The sequence below is a fragment of the Callorhinchus milii genome, unplaced genomic scaffold, assembly GCF_018977255.1.
Source record: "Callorhinchus milii isolate IMCB2004 unplaced genomic scaffold, IMCB_Cmil_1.0 Scaffold4, whole genome shotgun sequence".
Taxonomy (NCBI): domain Eukaryota; kingdom Metazoa; phylum Chordata; class Chondrichthyes; order Chimaeriformes; family Callorhinchidae; genus Callorhinchus; species Callorhinchus milii.
Window position 1 is genome coordinate 73,668,023 of NW_024704745.1, and position 18,722 is coordinate 73,686,744.

At 41.3% G+C, this 18,722-nt stretch overlaps 1 protein-coding gene across 1 annotated transcript; it reads left to right on the forward strand.

The window, feature by feature from the left end:
- The first annotated feature begins 161 nt into the window (after positions 1-161).
- Positions 162-7,537, forward strand: LOC103177182 (NHL repeat-containing protein 3). The gene is made up of 7 exons (XM_007891230.2): positions 162-322; positions 1,354-1,506; positions 2,433-2,586; positions 3,559-3,759; positions 4,198-4,289; positions 5,355-5,467; positions 6,719-7,537. The coding sequence occupies exons 1-7, from the start codon at positions 230-232 to the stop codon at positions 6,945-6,947; spliced, it is 1,035 nt and encodes a 344-aa protein (XP_007889421.1). The 5' UTR covers positions 162-229; the 3' UTR covers positions 6,948-7,537.
- Positions 7,538-18,722: the final 11,185 nt, after the last annotated feature.

Here is an 18,722-nt window from a genome sequence, read left to right on the forward strand (position 1 = left end):
CATCGCCGCGCACTGATGACGTCCCGGTTCGTTTTCCTCCGCTTCTCACCCGCTGGGTTCCCGTCCGCGCAACGGTTATGTTTTTAAAACTCGTGATTTTCGACGGCCGTTCCTCGGCTTCGGGAGTGGGGTCGGGTTTCCTGAAACCACCCCTCCCTCTCAGCTGCTTCCTCTCAGGCAGTGATGAAGACACCCCCCTGGGTAGGTGCCGGACGAGCGGTTCGTGCGGATGAAGCGGGCGGTGAAGATCAGCTGTTTGTTGGCGATGACGGCCCTCTTTTTAAGCGTCTGGATCCTGTCCTTCGCGCGATACGCCAAACAGGTGATAATCATCATCATCATCCTCCTCCTCCGAATAGTCCTTGCATTTGATGCAGCGCCTCACCTCGTCGTCGAGACGTCTCAAAGCGCTTCACGGGATATACCGTTAAGCAGAAGCTCACTTTCAAAGCCCTCCATGGTCTTGCTCCCCCCCCCCCTCCCTCCCCCCTCACACACCTCTCCGGCCTCGTAACCCCATATCAGACTGTCCCGCTCCCTCCGCTCCGCAGACACCATTGGCGGTCAGGCGTTCAGCATCTCTTCCCCCAACCCTCTGGGACTCTGTCCCGCGACCCCTCCGCCCCACTCCCTCTCTTGGCTCTTTCAAATCCTGTTGAAAGACCTCACTCTTTGACTGCGCCTTCGACCACCCTCCCACCTCCACTCCCTGCCCCCCCCCCCCCCCCCATCGCCCCCGACCCCAACCCCAGTCGAGACCATAAACCCCCTGACTGTCCAGCGCCCTGGGACGTTTTTCCAACATGAAGGGCGCTCTACACGTGTAATTTGTTGTTGTTGTAAAGTGGATTGACCGTCTGTTTTTGGGGGGGGGGGGGGTGAAAGGTAAAGCAGGCCTTTCGCCGTGATTATTGTTATTGAGGCCTCTGGCCATTACAGCCCCCCAACCTCGGGAGCTCAGTGCCTCCGCCTCGCCTGCCCCCTCTTCACCTGTCTTCAGGTCCCCCGTTCACATTTCAATCGCATCTATGCTCGCCTCACGCTCATTCCTTGCTCCCTTTCACTTCCCGACTCTTCCCTTCACAAGCTGCAGAAGCTCCTTGACCCGATCGTCCCCACCCTCGCCCGGCTTCACGGGGCTCCCTGTTCCCCAGAGGATCGAGTTCAAGATCCTCATCCTCGCCTTCAAAGCCCTCCACAGCCTTGTTGCTCCCTACCTATGTGACCCACTAACACCTTATCAACCTTCCTGTTCCTTCCCCTCAGGGGGCACGTGCCTTCTCCATATCTCCAGCCCTGCCCACCTCACCTCCTTTGGAGAAGTTGTTTTAATATTGTTCCTTTATCTATCAGGTGTTTGCTGGAGTTGCGTTAGAGTCACATGCCCTGACTGTGAAAAGTTTCTACAAACTGGATGCAGGATGGCCCAAGTTTCCTGAATACTTCACAGGTCAAGTATTTGGTGTTGCCGTGAATCCAGTAGCTGGAATTGTTTATGTGGCTCAGGTAAGTCAAATATTTGACTATTTGTGCCATCAGCATGCTTGAAATTATTTAATTCTTGAATTCGTCATTTTTTTTAATTCTCCCCAAATTTCTTCTGCCTCTTTATGTCTCCTGTCTTTTTGCATATTGTGAGTGATTCAAAGGGAAAATCACTGATCATAGGCTTGTAGCTGCCACTCCTGATCAGACTGCAAGAAAATAGCCGAGAGTAGTCAATCGTATCCCTTCCTGTGAGAATGCTATTGGCCTCTGCTTTTGCAGAAATATGCAGTTTGGTAAATTAGACACAAATGTCTTTCCACAGCAGAGCATTTTGAATCACCAAAAATTGTATTGCAATTTATTTCATTCCAGAAAAAAGAACATTTTTTTAAAAAGTAGTGGAGTCTGCTCACGCCACTTCTTTAAATTATTTAGAGGAAGGTGCGGTTAAAGCTGTGATGGAAACTATAGTTTAGTAAGCACTGTGAGCCTTCCTGCGGAATATTTCAATGAATGAGTAGTAAATGTATGGAACAGGCTCCCTAGGGAGATGGTGGAAGCAGAAAGTATTGATTCTTTCAAAAGCAAATTAGATAGATTTCTTTTAGGAAATAATATGATGGGACACATTATATACACAGTGAGACATGGCAGTTGCATGTGATTGCCAGGATAGTGGAAGGCGAACTGGATGGATCTTGGTCTTCTTTCGTCTAGCAATTCTTATGATTTTCTGTTCTTATGCTGAAATTACTTTCTGACAATTATATGTAATGGGAACTGCCAGATAATATTTGGAATGAAAACGGAATTCATAGCAGTTCCTTTTTTTGGGGTTCTAGGTGCAAAGGTGTGAAATACTGCACCACAGTGATTTTTTTTAAATGTTGTAAAGTTCTCTGAAAATTACAAGGAAATGGCAGGATTATTTTTACTTGTTACAGAGAGGAGATTCTATTCCAAAAGTTCTGATGTTCACAGAGGATGGATACTTCCTGCATTCGTGGAACACCACAACCATCGAGATGCCACATGGGATATTTGTAGCCAATGCTTCATCACCATATTCATCTGTGTGGGTAACGGATGTTGGAAATGGTATAATTGATATAACAATCTAGAGTTTCAGATTTTTGAACGGCAAATCAGTTTATTAAAAAAAACAACACTTTTTCTCGTTTGTCTCGTAAGAATTTTATTCAGTCTAGAAGTAGCGATGTATTAGTTTAATATGCAGCATTTCTTGATGCGATTTCTTGATAAGGAATCCAAGGCGTGCAGATGAGGTTCCCTTTTAGTAATCAGATGTATATCATAGAATATTACAGCATAGAAAGAGGCCATTCGGCCCGTGGTGCCTGTGCCGGCTATTTGGAAGAGCTATCCAATCAGTTCCACTCCATTCTTATCACACAGACCTGCAGATTAGTGTCTATTATATATAATAATGTATAGCACATTTCACATCAGGAGACACCTCAAAGTGGTTCACAGGATTTTACTGTACAGTGTAGTTACCGTTTATTTTGTAGGTGAGCGCTTTACTAAATCTTTAACGCACTTGACTGAATCAGAGTGATGTTACAACAGAAAGTACATCTCTTATGCACTATTCAATCGCATTCACTCACATAGAAAGTGTAAACTCTTTGCACCTGCCTGTGTCTTCTATTTATAGCACATGCAACAACTAGAATTATGAAATTATGTTTGTATGATATGAACACACATAATTATATAAACGTATTTAGGAAAACAAGATCATGAGGAACCCATTCAGCCCATCGAGCCTGATCCACGATTTGATTACTCTGTCATCACGGCTATGTTTTGCTAAAAATGATTATATCTTAATTTCAAAAATGTGCATCAATTTATATAATGCCTCTTTGTAGCTTTTGTTTTAGACCCCATTATTTATCACCTTGTGAAAAAATAAACGTGGTTGTAATTCCAGCAATGTAACCCAGTTAGTAGCCCATACCAATGCTCAAATTCATCATTGCTTTTCAATGATTTTCGTCTCAGCTCTCCATTATGTTGACTTCTTATTTTGCTCCTGCATTCCAGGGAAGTACGGACACACTGTGAAGCAATACACTTACTCTGGAAAACTTCTTCAAATCCTGGGGACGCCAGGAATTCCTGGCTCTGACCTGTACCCCTTGCAGTTTGATCAGCCGGCAGAGGTGTTTGTCGACTCCAAAGGCGATATATATATTGTGGATGGAGATGGAGGGTTGAACAACAGGCTCGTCAAACTATCACAAGGTCATTACTTATGTTAATCCCAGTAAGCATTTGTTGCTTTTTCAAAGCATTGCCAGATTGGATGTGATGGTACTCACCTCTGGTTAAGAAGGTTTGGGTTCAAACCATGTGTTGGTCCCCGAGTTCAAGGTCTATGTTGACACGCCGGCAAAATACTGGGATGCTGCCAAAAGCAGGTGCACTATTTTACCTGATTAATTTGTTACAATGCAAATTTGCATTTATACCACCCCTTCATGTCAGCAAGATGTCCTTAATAATCCGTTGTTAGCACCTGAAATGGGGAGTGAGAGCTAAGGGGAGGGTGGAAGGGAAAGATGTCCGAAAGCGCAGTCAAAGAAGTAATAGGCTTTGTTCCATGTTGGAAATGCATAACTAAAGAAAATACTAGAGAACTAAAGAAAGGCCTTGTCTTTTTCATCCTCTTATATGTTGCAGCCTTGGAGGTAGTCTGGGTCAGAGGAGAAAAAGGATCTGGTCCTTCTCAGTTCTACATTCCACACAGTGTAACTGTCGATGCTGAAGAAAGGGTAAGCTTTGCCGGAGGTCTGTAATGCTAATAAAATGTGCTTTGAAAGATGAGCTTTTTTAGCACTATCAGTGTTGTGCCAATTGGCATTTATGAAAAAGATGTGATTGATGAGTGTTTAATGAATGACCGATTTTATGATTGGTTGAAGAAAATGGTAGATTCATTATGCTAAATGTAAAATGTACTGCTAAATTTACCCCAATCTATTTCATAGACTTGAACAATCCATATCTGTTTGTTTATAATTATGGAAACTGAGTGTTACATCTGTGCACTTATCTCTTGAACCTGGCTTCTATCCCAAGCTAATTGATGGGATGAAATCTCTGCAACTCTCTCATATAAAAGGTTTGCGTGAAACATACTTGGGTAATCTTAGCACAATCCTTAGGGTCAACCTATATTAGAAAGCCACTCCTAAACTGGAACAGAGACCAGGAGAACAGTTTAGATTAGGTATATTATTGGGCTGGAGATAAGTATCTTTACTTAGCATACAATATTCCTACAGATGACCCAGGCTATTGATGGCTGGAAAATGGAACATTCTCAGCACTTATCACTCAGTGCTAGGTCAGTGAAATGAGTATTCAACAATACATTAAATTATTTGCTTCTCTATTGTAGGTTAATCTTGGATTGAGGAAGAAAAATCTGACATTGCCTTGAAGAAGAATGTGCAGCAGTACATCTCCAGCTAGGACCACCTTACTGATTGGGCTATGGCTTGCCTATGTCTCCAGGTCTCACATAGGAGCCAAACAGGGACATGTCTGGCTTCACTAAACTTGTCTCCTCAAAGCTAGTTCAACAGCAGGGAAAACCCACTCACCTCACCTGACCCAAGGGAAGAATTTATTTTAGAATAGTAACTTGCTGTTAGCTAATTAGAGAGCAATGTTGATTGTAGTTATTGAGAAGTACAAACCATAGGCTGTCCAAGAGTTCCATTCCAAATGGTGGCTTCACTTGGGAGATAAAGTGAGCAGTAAAATTCAAGAGATAATTGTGAAGAAAATGTGTAAATGGTTCTGTCTGTAATTTCATTATTGTGTGATTGTAGGTTTGGGTGGCTGACCGGGGGAATAAGCGTATTCAGGCTTTCGAGGCAGCCTCGGGACAATGGATAGGATCGTGGGACAGCTGCTTCACAGATGACGCTCCTTACTCTGTTCGGTGAGCTGATAAGTTAGGTCAATTCCTTTAACGTGTTCAGTGAAATCCATGGTATAACATTGCCTGCTCTTTTAGATTAATCTTTATAAAAACTTATTTTCTTAGCTCTTAGGTGCTAGTTCTCATTCTGAGTTAAGTTTCAGAAGGCTCCCCACACCTTGTCTTCCTTGGGCAAGTTTCCTTACTCCACACGCCTAATAATAATCCCTCCAAAACAAAACAATAATAAATTAGTCATTTTCAATCCACGACTGTTTGTGGGACACTGCTGTGTGCAATTGGCTGCCGCATTTCGCACACAAATATACTGTCAATTCACTTAACATCATATTCTATGAAGCGCTTTGAGACATCAAATGATGTGATAAGGCTCTATATCAAATGCAAAGATTATTATTATCTGTGTGTAAGCAACTGGCCTTGATTTTCTATCTTCCCTTGTCATTTTTATTTCTACCATGAATATAATAATAATCCTCGCACTTGATATAGCATCTTATCACATCTTCGAGACGTCTCAAAGCATTTCACAGAACATACTGTAAAGTGAAATTACTGAATATTTTCTGAGCAAAACGAGGCAGTCAATTGTGTACAGCAGTGTGCCACAAACAATCACGGATTGAGTGACCAAATTATTATTTTTGTAACAAAAATAATTAAAGGGATTATTACCCCCGGAAAAGCCAATCGACTACATGTGAAGTAAGGAAACTTGCCCAACGTTTCTCCCTGCCCGGCAATCGAACCCAGGTCCTCTCGCTTTCGAGGCGAGTACTCTTAAACAGTAAGCTACATGACCCCTTTGAAAGTACCTTTGCTGAAAGATTGTAAGACTTGTAACTTGTTTAAAAGTTTGTGATTTCGGATTCTGTCACATAGCTCCCACTTTCCTGGTGAAGCATAATTTCCGCACATTTGAAATAAATAGCTTGAATTTTATAGCACTTTCCTAAATGCTTTACAGAATTACTGTTAAGTGTGGGTTATTATATCCTGTAAGATTTCACAAAGAGCCATGAATGACAAGTTAATCCAGGGAATTGTTGGCCAGGAAATCAGCCTGGACTACGAGCTCAAGTTCCAATGTTGAACTTGAGCCCAGAATGTCATAGAACACAAGCTTAGGAAGATGATATGTTTTAGACTACTAATAGTTTTAGCCAATTTGTGTTCAGTTATCTTCACAGAAAGTCATGCCCAAATCAATTCATTCTCTTTACATGAGTTCTTTCCTCTTTCACTCAATAGGCTGACATCCGATAACAAGTACTTCATCGTGGCTCAGCTGAACATCAACAGGGTGTCTTTTTTGACTGCCCCACAAGTTGGAGACATTGGGAAGTGCCACATAGTGGATGCCATTCAAATGGCAGATGACGTCAAACCGCATTTGGTGGGAGTGAATTCAAAAACTGCATCCATTTATGTAGCAGAAATTGGTGCTCAGCAAGCTCAAAAATTTGTACCGTTCAACTGAAACTGCTCTTCCTTCTATGACAGGGTAACAATTTAAGCGTCTGTGTACTGCTGCTCAAATTTCAGTTTCTAACATTTGCACTGAGCAGTTTACAATAATAATATGGATGATGTGATCCCAGTGCAGAGAATCTGAAACATTTTGGTCTCCGTCCTGTTGATGGTAAAGCTAAAGGTTGTTGAGCATTATGATTCAGGGGTGAAACAATGCTCATTGGGAAAAAAATAGCCAAAACATCAGCCAATCGTACCCTCCAACTCTTCTGATCCCAACCCGCTACTGTCCAACTCCTTGGGATGTACTCCTGACATGAAAGGCGCTATACAAATTTATGTGTTGTTATTTGTGCTTAGTGATAACTTGATTACATAGCAAGGATTATTAAATTTGGCTTCCCTGTTTATGTGAGTTCTTCACCAACATTTCTATCCAGTTTCTGTGACAATGGATTTTTCATTTCTTGATCTGTCATTTTGCGTCATATTATGTAATTGCCCGCACTCTTCTCTCCAAATCAGGCAGAAATGTTTACTCGGAGATATCCACTGCCTGAAAGGGTGGTAGAAGCAGATTCGATAGCTTTTAAAAGGGAATTGGATCGGTATTTAAAAAGGCAACGTTTGCAAGGCTATGGGGTAAGAGCATGGCAGTGGGACTAGTTCATAGCTCTTTCAAAAGGCACAATGAGCCAAATGGCCTCCTTGTGTGCTGCAAGATTCTAAATGTTTAAGCAACCCCACTTTGTGAGACTTGGGAACATAGAAAACATGAACCGGAGGCCATTCAGCCATGAAGTCTATTCTATTAGTTTCTTAAATTTTGGCAGATCTTCTAATCGCGTCCTTTCACCACACCCCTTAATACCTCTACGACCCAAGTATCTGTCTTGCTCTCATTTTAATAATCCTTGCATTTCATGTAGCGCCTTTCAGACAATCTTAAAGCTCGTAACAGGATTTACTGTAAAGTGTCGTGACTGTATATTTTGTTGGTAAACCACAGAATTGGGTCAGAAATCTGCACTGTGGAACAGCCTGGATTTTTAATGATTCCCTCTTAGTACCTCTGTGATGTCTAGCTTTAGTGGTAGCTTGTTTGTGGGCTGCTTTAAAATGATGACAAGTTTACTGTTTGTTTTTTAATATTATGTGGAGAATCCAGGGATAAATGGAGTAACCTTTGATTGTATTGAAATACTGTATGTGTTTTATCATTTTCTGTTGATATCTTAATATGAATAGACCTTACAAAGAGCTTTCCTGTAGATATATCTCTGACTCAAAATGTGCCAGTGTAATGTTTGTTTCGTGAAAACTGGATGTATTGATTGTGATTCTAGAAGATGATTATTATGGAAGAAAAGTATTATTCCTTTGTGCTGATTGTAATATTATACCAATTGTATTTGTAAAAATTAAAATCTATCCACAGGCTCGTGTTGTGTCGGCTATTAAAGGTTGTGTGTGACAGTCCACTCTATTGCTGCAAAGGATCTCTCTATTAAAGGAGGCTCCAAATGATTTTTCTCAAACTGGAATCCATAGGAATAGTGTTACAATTTGATTATAATAATTCTTTGATACAGCACCTTACCATGTCATTGAGACATCTCAAAATGCTTCACAAAAATATTGTAAATGGATTGACTGTATTTTGGGGGTGAAACACGGCAGCCAATTACACAGTAGTGTCCCATAAACATAGAATTATAAGGCATAGAAGGAGGCTATTCGGCCCATCGTGTCTGCCGGCTCTTTGAAAAGAACTTCTGAATCAATCCACTCCGCTCTCTCTCCATTGCCCCGCAAACTTGTCTTCCCCAAGTAATTTTCTACTATCTTAAAAGTTGTTATCGAATTGGCTTCTACCATCCTTTCAGCCAATGCATTCCAGACTCGAATAACTCGTCGTAGATTGAGTGACAACTTTTTTTGAGGGATTATTACCCCTGGAAAGTGATCCGCCAACCGACTAACAACTGGACTCCTATTTACTACTAGGTAAACAGGCATGTGGAGCATGGAAACATGCCTAAGGTTTTGATACATCCGGGAATCAAACCCGGGTCCTCTCGCTTGCGAGACAAGCCCGCTAACCACTATTTGGGACTCCATTTTTTATCAAATCATTTTATTCCAGCATAATTGAAACTAAGTATCAGTTTGGGTAAAAATCAATACTTTATAATGCAACAAGGAGAGATAGAAAGGCAATTGCAGGGCAAATACCGGGAAGCTTTACTTGGAGGGTAATGAGCAACTGAAACAGGTAGCCAGAAAAGGACGCTAGATTCATTTAAAAAGCAGCTGATGGTGTGCTGGGGGGATGTTAAGGTAGGTGATCTGGAAGGATCAGATTCATTCCTCATCCAAACTGACCTTGTGAATTTTAAACAATCCAATTTGAAAGACAAATAACCTGACTTCCTCACTGTGAGTAATAGACAACTTCCAGTTTTGCCATTCACGGGCCTGACTGTCAAACCCATCCGCCTTTACATTAATATTTCCATTCCTTGTGTGTCCTTAACATGAAATGACCAGCCTCCTCCCACCATCCACTGAAATCATGCTGCGACAATGAGCTGTTTGTAATTTTCTCCTCTTAAAGGAAATCAACTTCTCCAATTGCAAATAGTTTACCAGATTTCAATTTTTAAAGGATTTTTTGTCAAAAATAAAATAAAATTTTAATTTTGTTTGCCCTGACTATTACATTGGAACTAAGTTCCAAAGTAGATGCAGATAACAATTGCTATACCTTCACAGGCCCATTCACATGTGCCTATTGCAGCTTTAAGCCGTAAGAACATTGGAAAATCAGGTACTACTGAGGCAGAGTATTGCCATTGAAAAATTTATTGAGAACCCAAAAATTCTCTTGACCTCAGTTCCCAGTCTGTGTAATTCTGCAGTTTCACTTCCCTTCCTGCAGAGGACAGCAAAATACGATAGATCTAGACCAACATGTTTCTAAAGACAAAATTACAGTAGTAATTCAGTATAAGCTGCATGTGGACTAATTCATTAAGATACATATTAATGTACAAACTCTTCAAGACTGTGCCAAAAATTTTGCTTTCGTGCAATGCATAGATTTAGAATATATGGCAAAAAAATTGCTTTCAATACGTCTCTGAAAGTTTTACCCACGTACGTAAAAGGACCTCATATAGGGCGAAGGAGTGATGTAGCTCCACATCTTTAGGTCCTCAGGAACAATGAGCTTGAGGTGTAGAACGTGCTGAGTTTTGATTCCAACATAAGGTAAAGTGGGTATTCAAGAAGAATGAGATCAGACGGGGTGAAGGACCCTCTTCATCTGAACCTCGTGATGAGATTTGTTGCGGAAGCTGCTCATTGCAGTTCCGAATCGCAAATAGTGAGAGTAATCCTGAGAGTAACCAGAAGAATGTCACACTGACCCACAGAAAAATCCGCTCCAACCTAATCTACTGCATGATCCCAGCGTTTTCATGACTCATTTCTGCTATCCAGCAGGAGTTACAATAAGCGAATCCAACTACCAATCTCCCATTGTTACACTTATATTTTATGACCGCTGAGTGCGTGTTGGGGTACTGCTGGAGTAATCTATGCCCCATAGCTTGCCATTGAAAACACTATCTAGCAAGCTTTCCCTCTGCTTATCCAGCAAGGACCACCCTACCCATTGGGACTTTGGCTTGCAGGGTTACTGGGAGCTGAGCTGAGCGGGAAGAATCCCTGCCCCCAGTGACTGGTCTGCTCTTCCGGGTCCTCCCGATTAGCCAGGCTGGATAGGCTGTCCTCAACAGTGCTCTGGATTACCACCTGGCTCAGCAACTGAATTACAACCACAACAACTTGCATTTATATAGCGCCCTTCACGCAGAGTAGCGTGTCGGGGCACTTAACAGGGTGGACCAAGAACGCCACAGAGGATGGGCTCAATTCTGACATTCTATTGCGAAATATATGTCACCTTGGGGGCAGGGATTCTTCCCACTCAGTTCAGCTCCAAGCTGACCCCACTTATCTCACCCTAAGCAGGATATTGACTAATTGGTGACTAGTACGCTTTTGACAATCAAATGCTGCAGTAAATGCAATGGTCAGTGCTGTGCACATATGGGGAACAAAAATAAAAGATTGTGAAGAGCTGAATCCAGCAGCAGGTATCTTTATTATAGAATTTAGCGTACGTGACCAGTGAATACAGCACACTTTCTGTGATCATCAAGCATGCAGAATAATGAATTGTGATTCCATCCGTATTATGATTCTTGTCATGGTTAATTGTCCACGGAATAGCAAGTTGGTATCCACTTGTAAAATATTCATAATTCAATACCTTTTATAATCTACCTACTTATTCATTGTTAATGAATTCTGATGAATCTATTGTGTTTGATGTGAATAGTCTGGAATCTAGACACTGAAGGAACTGGGCTTGATGAACCTGCTTCGAGGATAAATCAACACCTTTTCTCTGCACTCTCAAATTATAGCAACTGCTTAATTTTTATAATAGGCATCTATTGTGTTTTTAATAATAGTTTTTGCCTGACAGCTGAGCCATTTCACACTCATTTTCCATATGAATATTTTATCGTTCTGGATTTAATGTTAATAATAATCCTTGCTTTTGGTATAGTGCCTTATCACATTATGGAGATTTTTCATATCCCTTCACAGGATATATTGTAAAGATAATTGACTGTGTATTTATAGTGCTATAAGTTCCAATTTAAAACTTGATAATTTCTTATATTTTCTCCTAGAGGCATTTTCCTATCCAAAGAAGGTGCTAATGGCTCTATGTTAAATTTAAGAGGACAAGAGTGTACATTTTGACTTGTGACAATATTATTTTTATAATCTGGCATTGGAAATATCCCGTGAAGTCTTTGCAATCACTGTGTGTTTAAGATGCAGTTCCCTGGGAACCTGTAAATGGCATTCTAAAGGTTAATTGAAGCGCTCTATGTATCTTGACATTTTGGAATATTAATTTTCAGCATTTTAGCGGGGCCATTGCAAAGCCTTGCCAAAGACAGCAGGTGACTGATGGTCAAAATCAGCTGAAATGAATGATAAATTGATGCTATTTAATGATGGTTAGCTATCCTTGTTGCCAACGTATGATAAATGATGCTTGTTGGATTGGTTAATGTGTTATCACAGCATTTTATTGTGAGCATTGTCAGGCTGAGTAACGTGCAGCAGGACTAACTTTGACAGAATGTGTGACAATTCGGCAGCCCTCTTTACTGATCACTTTTGGTGGCTGTATTCTTATTAGCGTTATAGTCTTCAGTTCATTGATGGGTTCATCTGTCTGTCCTTGAATCTGTCCTCTGCTCATCTGTGTAACTCTTTACATATATGAATCCAATAAACAGATGGCTTTGTGAAAGTGCCATTTGTGTTAGAGTGGAAAGCTTCAGGTGGCAACTAGACTTACTGTACTGAAAGGTCCCTCAAAAGCCAAAGATGCATTACATTTATTCATGCTGTGTTTTTTCTTTCGGCCAGCCGGGTGTCTGACACATGTGTCAACCCATCACCATGCTTAAAGAGTATCCAAAACAGACTGAGAGTTCCACAAATGTATGCTGATTGCACATGGAAGTTTCCCCGTGTCTAGAATGCAATGCCCACTCTCCACCTGCAGGGACAAAGTGCTTACCTAATTCCAGAGAGTATGAAGCACAGGTTAGCGAGAGCCAAGGATTGGAGACCCAGAGTGTGTGTTGGGTTTAGAATCAGTTAAAATCTCCTATCTAAGACTTTCTGGATTTAGGCAAATATAGGTGAAGGTAAGTTGTGTAGGTGGCATACATACAAGATGGGAAACTCTGATTTAGATACTCTTACACGGTAACGGATTTCCCCACATGGAGTCCTGTTGCTTAGTGGTTAGAGCACTCGCTTCGCAAGTGAGAGGACCCTGGTTCAATTCCCAGCAGAGCGAAATGTTGGGCAAGTTTCCTTACTCCACATGCCTCTGTTTACTTAGCAGTAAGCAGAAATTTAATTGTAGGTCGATTGGCGGATTGCTTTTCTGGGGGTAATAATACCTTAAAAAAAAATTTTTTTTAAATAATACACTAGTCATTCAAACCAGGACTGTTTGTGGGACACTGCTATGCGCCATTGGCTGCCGGGTTTTGCCCACAAAATATACAGTCACTACACTTTACAGTATATCCTGTGGACGTCTCAAAGACGCAATAAGGTGCTATATCAAATGCAAGGATTATTATTATTACTAATTCAGAGTATGCAGAATTTGTCAACTTGGTGAATTCAGTTTTAACTTTTAACTCATTTTCTGCAGAATGTATTTAATTTAAGAATTTGACAAGTTTTGGATGCTCTGAAATATTATGTTAATGCAATACATCAAGACTAATGTTGAATTTCTGCACAATATCTTATTTACATGCAAAATACACATCATATACAGAATATACCGTAAAGTGAATTGATTGTAGATTTTGTGGGCGAAACACAGCAGCCAATTGCACACAGCAGTGCTCCACAAACAGTCGTGGATTGAGTGACCAAATTATTATTTTTATTTATTTATTTTTTCAAGACGTCTCGATGATGTGATAGGTGCTAGATGGAATGGAAGGAATATTATTATTTATTATTAAGTGGGGAACGCACAACCTAGCAACCTTTTAAAAGCTTCCAGAAAAATCCATCAGACAGTGCAGTTAGAAGTAAGATATCTCCCACACCAGATCCTAGCTTCATTGCCACTGCAAATTGTGCACGCTTTGTACAGTGGTGATTAGCAGTGAATAGCTCAGCTCTTATTAGGAATCCTGTATTCAGAAAATTTGGAAATTTGCACTTAGAATTGTTTTTTAAATAGGCATCTCTTTTGTCTTAGCGCAAGACAGGCAAGGCTGGAAAATTAGCTTTCCAATCCAGGATGATGTTATCATTTCAATCGTACGGGCAAGCTCCAATTAAGTCACAACTTCACGCCATTACGCCGTGACATTAACATCTACATAAATAGAAGACTGAAGACCGCAATAAAAATGAAACTGCTACATTTGTAAAGCGCATAAAGGAGAGATTGGATCAGCTGATGCCAGAACTAGCATTGAGTCCAAGCACTAATCCCTCAGGGCCTGACTGGAGCCCAATTCATTACCCTGTCCTGTGACTTTGATATCATAATTATCGTGATTCTGAGAAGTCCGACAGTAATTATTTCCAAGCACATAAAAGAGTTTTTTTGCCGTTAATGTCTCTTTTAGAAATCAAATTTACAAATGAGCTGAGATGAACGAGAGGATTCATTTACAATAAGAATAACCCTTGCATTTGATATAGGATCTTGCATATCATGAGGATGTTTCCAAGCACTTCATAGAATATATTTGAAGGTAGAAGACTTTTGAGGGTGAACTTATGGCTGATTTACTGGGTGCATTTATTCCTCACCTCACTGCTGGGTTAATGTCTAAAGGTCTTTGTTACAAACCAACAGGTATAAAGGAATTTGCAGATCTGGTGACGATGGCTCGGTGGTTAAATGTTCGCTGTGGTTCCTCAGTGTGTTACTGAGCGTATGCACACCAATAAGGCTCCAGGTACAATCCCTGATCTGATCTGAGGGAGCTGGGGATGGGAGACAAAGAGTGCGGGGAGGGGAAAGATGACCTCAAATGCAGTCAAAGAGGTTCATCTTGAGACATGTCCTGAAAGAGGGACGAGAGAGTGCGAGTCAGAAGGACTCCGGGTTGGAGTACCAGAGAGCAGGGGCAGGAGAACTTGCTTGCTGATGTTGGGGCAGATAGGGAGGGGGACATGAAGCAAGTCAGTGTGTGCTGAGCAAAGGGAGCGACTGGAGCAGTGTGGTAGAGGAGGTCGCAGAGTCAGAGAGAGGGTGAGCGAGACCGTGGAGGGATGGAATGGTCTGTATCTTACACACGAAGAAAGGCCATGTGGCCACCAGAGTGCATCAGGGAGCCATGGAACCAAAGCTCAACGTGTCATCACAAGATCAAAGAAAGTCCTTCAGACCATCTGATCTCACCCACTGGAATATACCAGAAGAGCAGGGGAGGCATGTTGGCCCCAGTAAATAGCCTTAAAGCACATTCAGTTACTTGGCTTCTCATAGGAGAAATCAGTCGAAATAACTCACATTTACTGCTGTCCTTCAGGGAGCCCATTGATCTCCGAGGACGAATAATAATAATAATAATCCTTGTATTTGACATATTTATCACATCTTCGAGATATCGCAAAGCGCTTTACAGTATATACCGTAAAGTGAATTGACTGGATATTTTGTGGACGAAACGCAGCAACCAATTGCACACAGCAGTGTCCCACAAACAGTCATGGACTGAGTGAATTGAATGTGGTTCATTCATGGGGTTCTATTGATAGGGGAAGGGAATGTCAGCAGAAGTCACAATCAGAGCATATTACCCTGAGACTGAATTCTTTGTTCCAGTGAAGCAATGGTTCACATGGAAAGATCCATTTCTTGTAATGCCCACAACAAAGGAGCCATTGAACCTCCTAGCTCCTGGCCTGTTGGGAGGAGATGGTGGGGGGTGGTGGGGATGGGAGGGAGTGGGCGGAGGGAGATATCGCAGCATTTCCAACCATGTTTGGAATTTTGAGGACTGTGGGAAATGACCTACTGGTTTGAAAGCTGTGCTTAGATTCAAATGGCACACCATATTCATTCCTGGTTTATGTCACTCATCCCCTCAATCCCACCCTCAGTAGCCAAGCTTTCAAACACTGAAACTACAACAACAACAAATTGCATTTGTATAGCGCCTTTCACGTCAGGAGGACGTCTCAAGGCACCTGATAGTCAGGGAATTGGAACCGACCAGGGGTTGGGATCAGGAGGAGTGGAGGGCAGGGAGGGTAGGAGTATGAGATGTAGATTTACAAGGATGTGAATAATAATAATAATCCTTGCATTTGGTATAGTGTCTTTCATGTCAAGAGGACTTCCCAAAGCGCTTCACAGGATTTACAATGAAGTGGAGTGTCTGTGTATTGGAGGCGAATGTGGCAGCCCAGTTGTGCAGAGCAATGTCCCACAAACAAATAACCATTTTTTTTTATTTGGGAGGATTGTTGGCCAGGACTCCAGGAGAAACTCCCTTCTCTTTTCGAATTTGTGCCATGGGATCTTTAACATCCACTTGAACAGGCAGACAAGACCTCGGTTTAACACTGAGACGTCTCGACGATGTGATGAGGCACTATATCAAATGCAAGGATTCTTCTTTTCCTGAGTTACCAGTTTTTCCAGTGAATCCTTTCCCTGGGCGGCACTGAAGTGAACAGCTTGTGTTAAATTCATAAGTTAAGTCCAAGCCATCTGCAGCTGACAATAATTCTCGTGTGAATCACATGGAAGTGGAATTTCTCTAAACGGTGACCTTGTGGTATTGTGCACTGGGGTAGGAAGGAGCTGTGTGACAGTATGCCTGGGATGTAGTTTCCCTGTGACATGTTTGGACTTAAGAGGTCAGATCCTGTCAAAGTCACTCATTTCTCGGTTACAGTCTCAGGAGGGACAGGGACCCTGACAACGGGTTCTGAGCTTGTCTTACAGCAGAGAAAAATGATTTACAGAAACAAAGTGGAAAAGGAAAAGGAAAAGCCATAGGCTATTAAGGCTTCAGTTCTTCAACGGTCAGTCTCTGAATGTAACACTTGATGTCTTCATGAGGAACATCATAACAAGTCGTAAAGGCATTGTTGCCGTCTGTCAGCTGGTTATTGTTTCTGGTGTAAAGTATATTCCATCCAGCACAAAACAAGCCCATCTGCTTTATTTTCATAAAATTTATCTTTGAAAGCGTATTAAAATGTGCAGAATTAAAAATTCGCTGTGAGAATGTTATAATTGCAAACTATGCATTTTACTTTGTTTTGCAAAAAGAAGCACTGAATCTAGCAGCAGCTGTGTAATAATAATCAAAATAATAATAATCCATGCATTTGATATAGCACCTTATCACGTCGAATGTCTATTGATTATACTAAATGCACAATGAAGCACATTCACACAAATTAAAATCCCAATCCTTACATTTGATATAACGTCTTTCAAGTTAGGAAGTGCTTCGTAGGATCTTCTATAAAATGTGGTTAATGTGTATTGCGTAGGTGAATAGAGGAGGCAATTTGTGCATAGCAATATCCCACAAACAGCCATGAAGTGAATGGTAGGGTGGGTGATCTGGAAGTACGTGATCAGATTTCTTCACCCGGACCGCTCCTCTGATCTTGTGTGTAATAATAATAATCCTTACATTTGGTATAGCACTTTTCATGTCGGGAGGACATCCCAAAGCACTTCCAGGATTTACTGTAAAGTGCAGTGACTGTGTATTTTATGGGCGAATATGGCAGCCAATTTGCACACAGCAATGTCCCATAAACAGCCATGAAATGAATAACAAATTTTATTTGGATAATTGCTAGCCCAAACACTGGGCAAATCTCCCTTCTCTTTTCGAATAGTGTCATGGGATCTTCTAACGTCCACTTGATCGGGTGGGAATTCCAATTGGATTTCTTATTAAGCAACCTGAAATTAGACTACAAGTTGTTTACATCATTCTCCCTTTCCGCTCGGAGGTCAAAGTTCAACCACAGCAAATTACACTTGTTTAGCGCCTTTCATATCAGGAAGTCGTCCCAAAGCACTTGAAAGTTAGGGATTTAGACCTGAGCTGGGATCAGGAGGGGTGGAGGGCGGGGAGGATAGGGTAGGAGGGTGACTGAAGGCGCAATTGAAGAGGAGGCTCTTGAGATGGGCCTTGAAGGAGGCAAGGGAGGGGGACGAGGCGAAAGGACTGTGGGATGGATGGAGTGCCCATCGACACTCATTCATAGGATTCACACATGAACAATGGCCACTTGAGTGAGACTTTAGATTAGTTTCTTCGCGCGCATAAATGCCTACGGTTCTGCCAGTTCTCCAGCAGGTGGTACCACAACACAATAGTCAATCAGGACAATTTAATAATAATTCTTGCATTTGTTAAAGCACCTTAAGGCATTTAGTGAGTTAAAAGTGCATACACAAACCCAAACTTGGCAAAGGCTTACACAATTTGTGTACAGTTTACTCCACCTTGTTGCATTTGGCCAGTGCCATTGTTTTTGTTTAGCGTTGAAGAAGTAGCATTTTAAAATAAAAACATGAAACATTTAATTGTACCAAAAGCCACAAACCTGCTCTCTGTTGAGTAAGTGAATCGAAAAAGTACAAAGCTACCCGTAAACCACAACTTATTCTAATTTTAAACGAAAATTGCATAGTAGTCGCATAGAGAGGTGTAATTCAAACAGTTTATGTGTAACAGTATACATTAAAAACTGGAACTAAAACAAAGGATTGAGTTTTTAATTATATATAAGCAGGGTGCATCTCGCCAGGGAGAGAGTGCATATTCCTTTCCAGACATTGGGACATTTTCATATGGACAATATTTGGAACACTCAATATGGTTTGAATACTTTTAAGCACGGAAATGGTAATAATAATAATAACAATAATAATAATAATCCTTGTATTTGATATAGCATCTTATTATGTCATTGAGACGTTTTAAAGCCATTTACCGTGCTTGAGTTTGGCTCAATTGATAGCACTCTCATTTCTGGTCAGAAGGCTATGAGTTCACATTGGGCCTTGAGCTCGTGGACTTGACAGACATGCCAGGGAAGGTACTGGGTAAATCTTTGCATTGTCAGAGCAGCACTTTAAGTGAGATATTAA

Coding starts and splice junctions, on each gene's coding strand:
- LOC103177182 (XM_007891230.2), top strand. CDS start 230: ATGAAGCGGGCGGTGAAGATCAGCTGTTTGTTGGCGATGACGGCCCTC. Junction 1,507..2,432: donor GAATTGTTTATGTGGCTCAG/GTAAGTCAAATA, acceptor TACTTGTTACAG/AGAGGAGATTCTATTCCAAA. Junction 3,760..4,197: donor GCTCGTCAAACTATCACAAG/GTCATTACTTAT, acceptor TATATGTTGCAG/CCTTGGAGGTAGTCTGGGTC.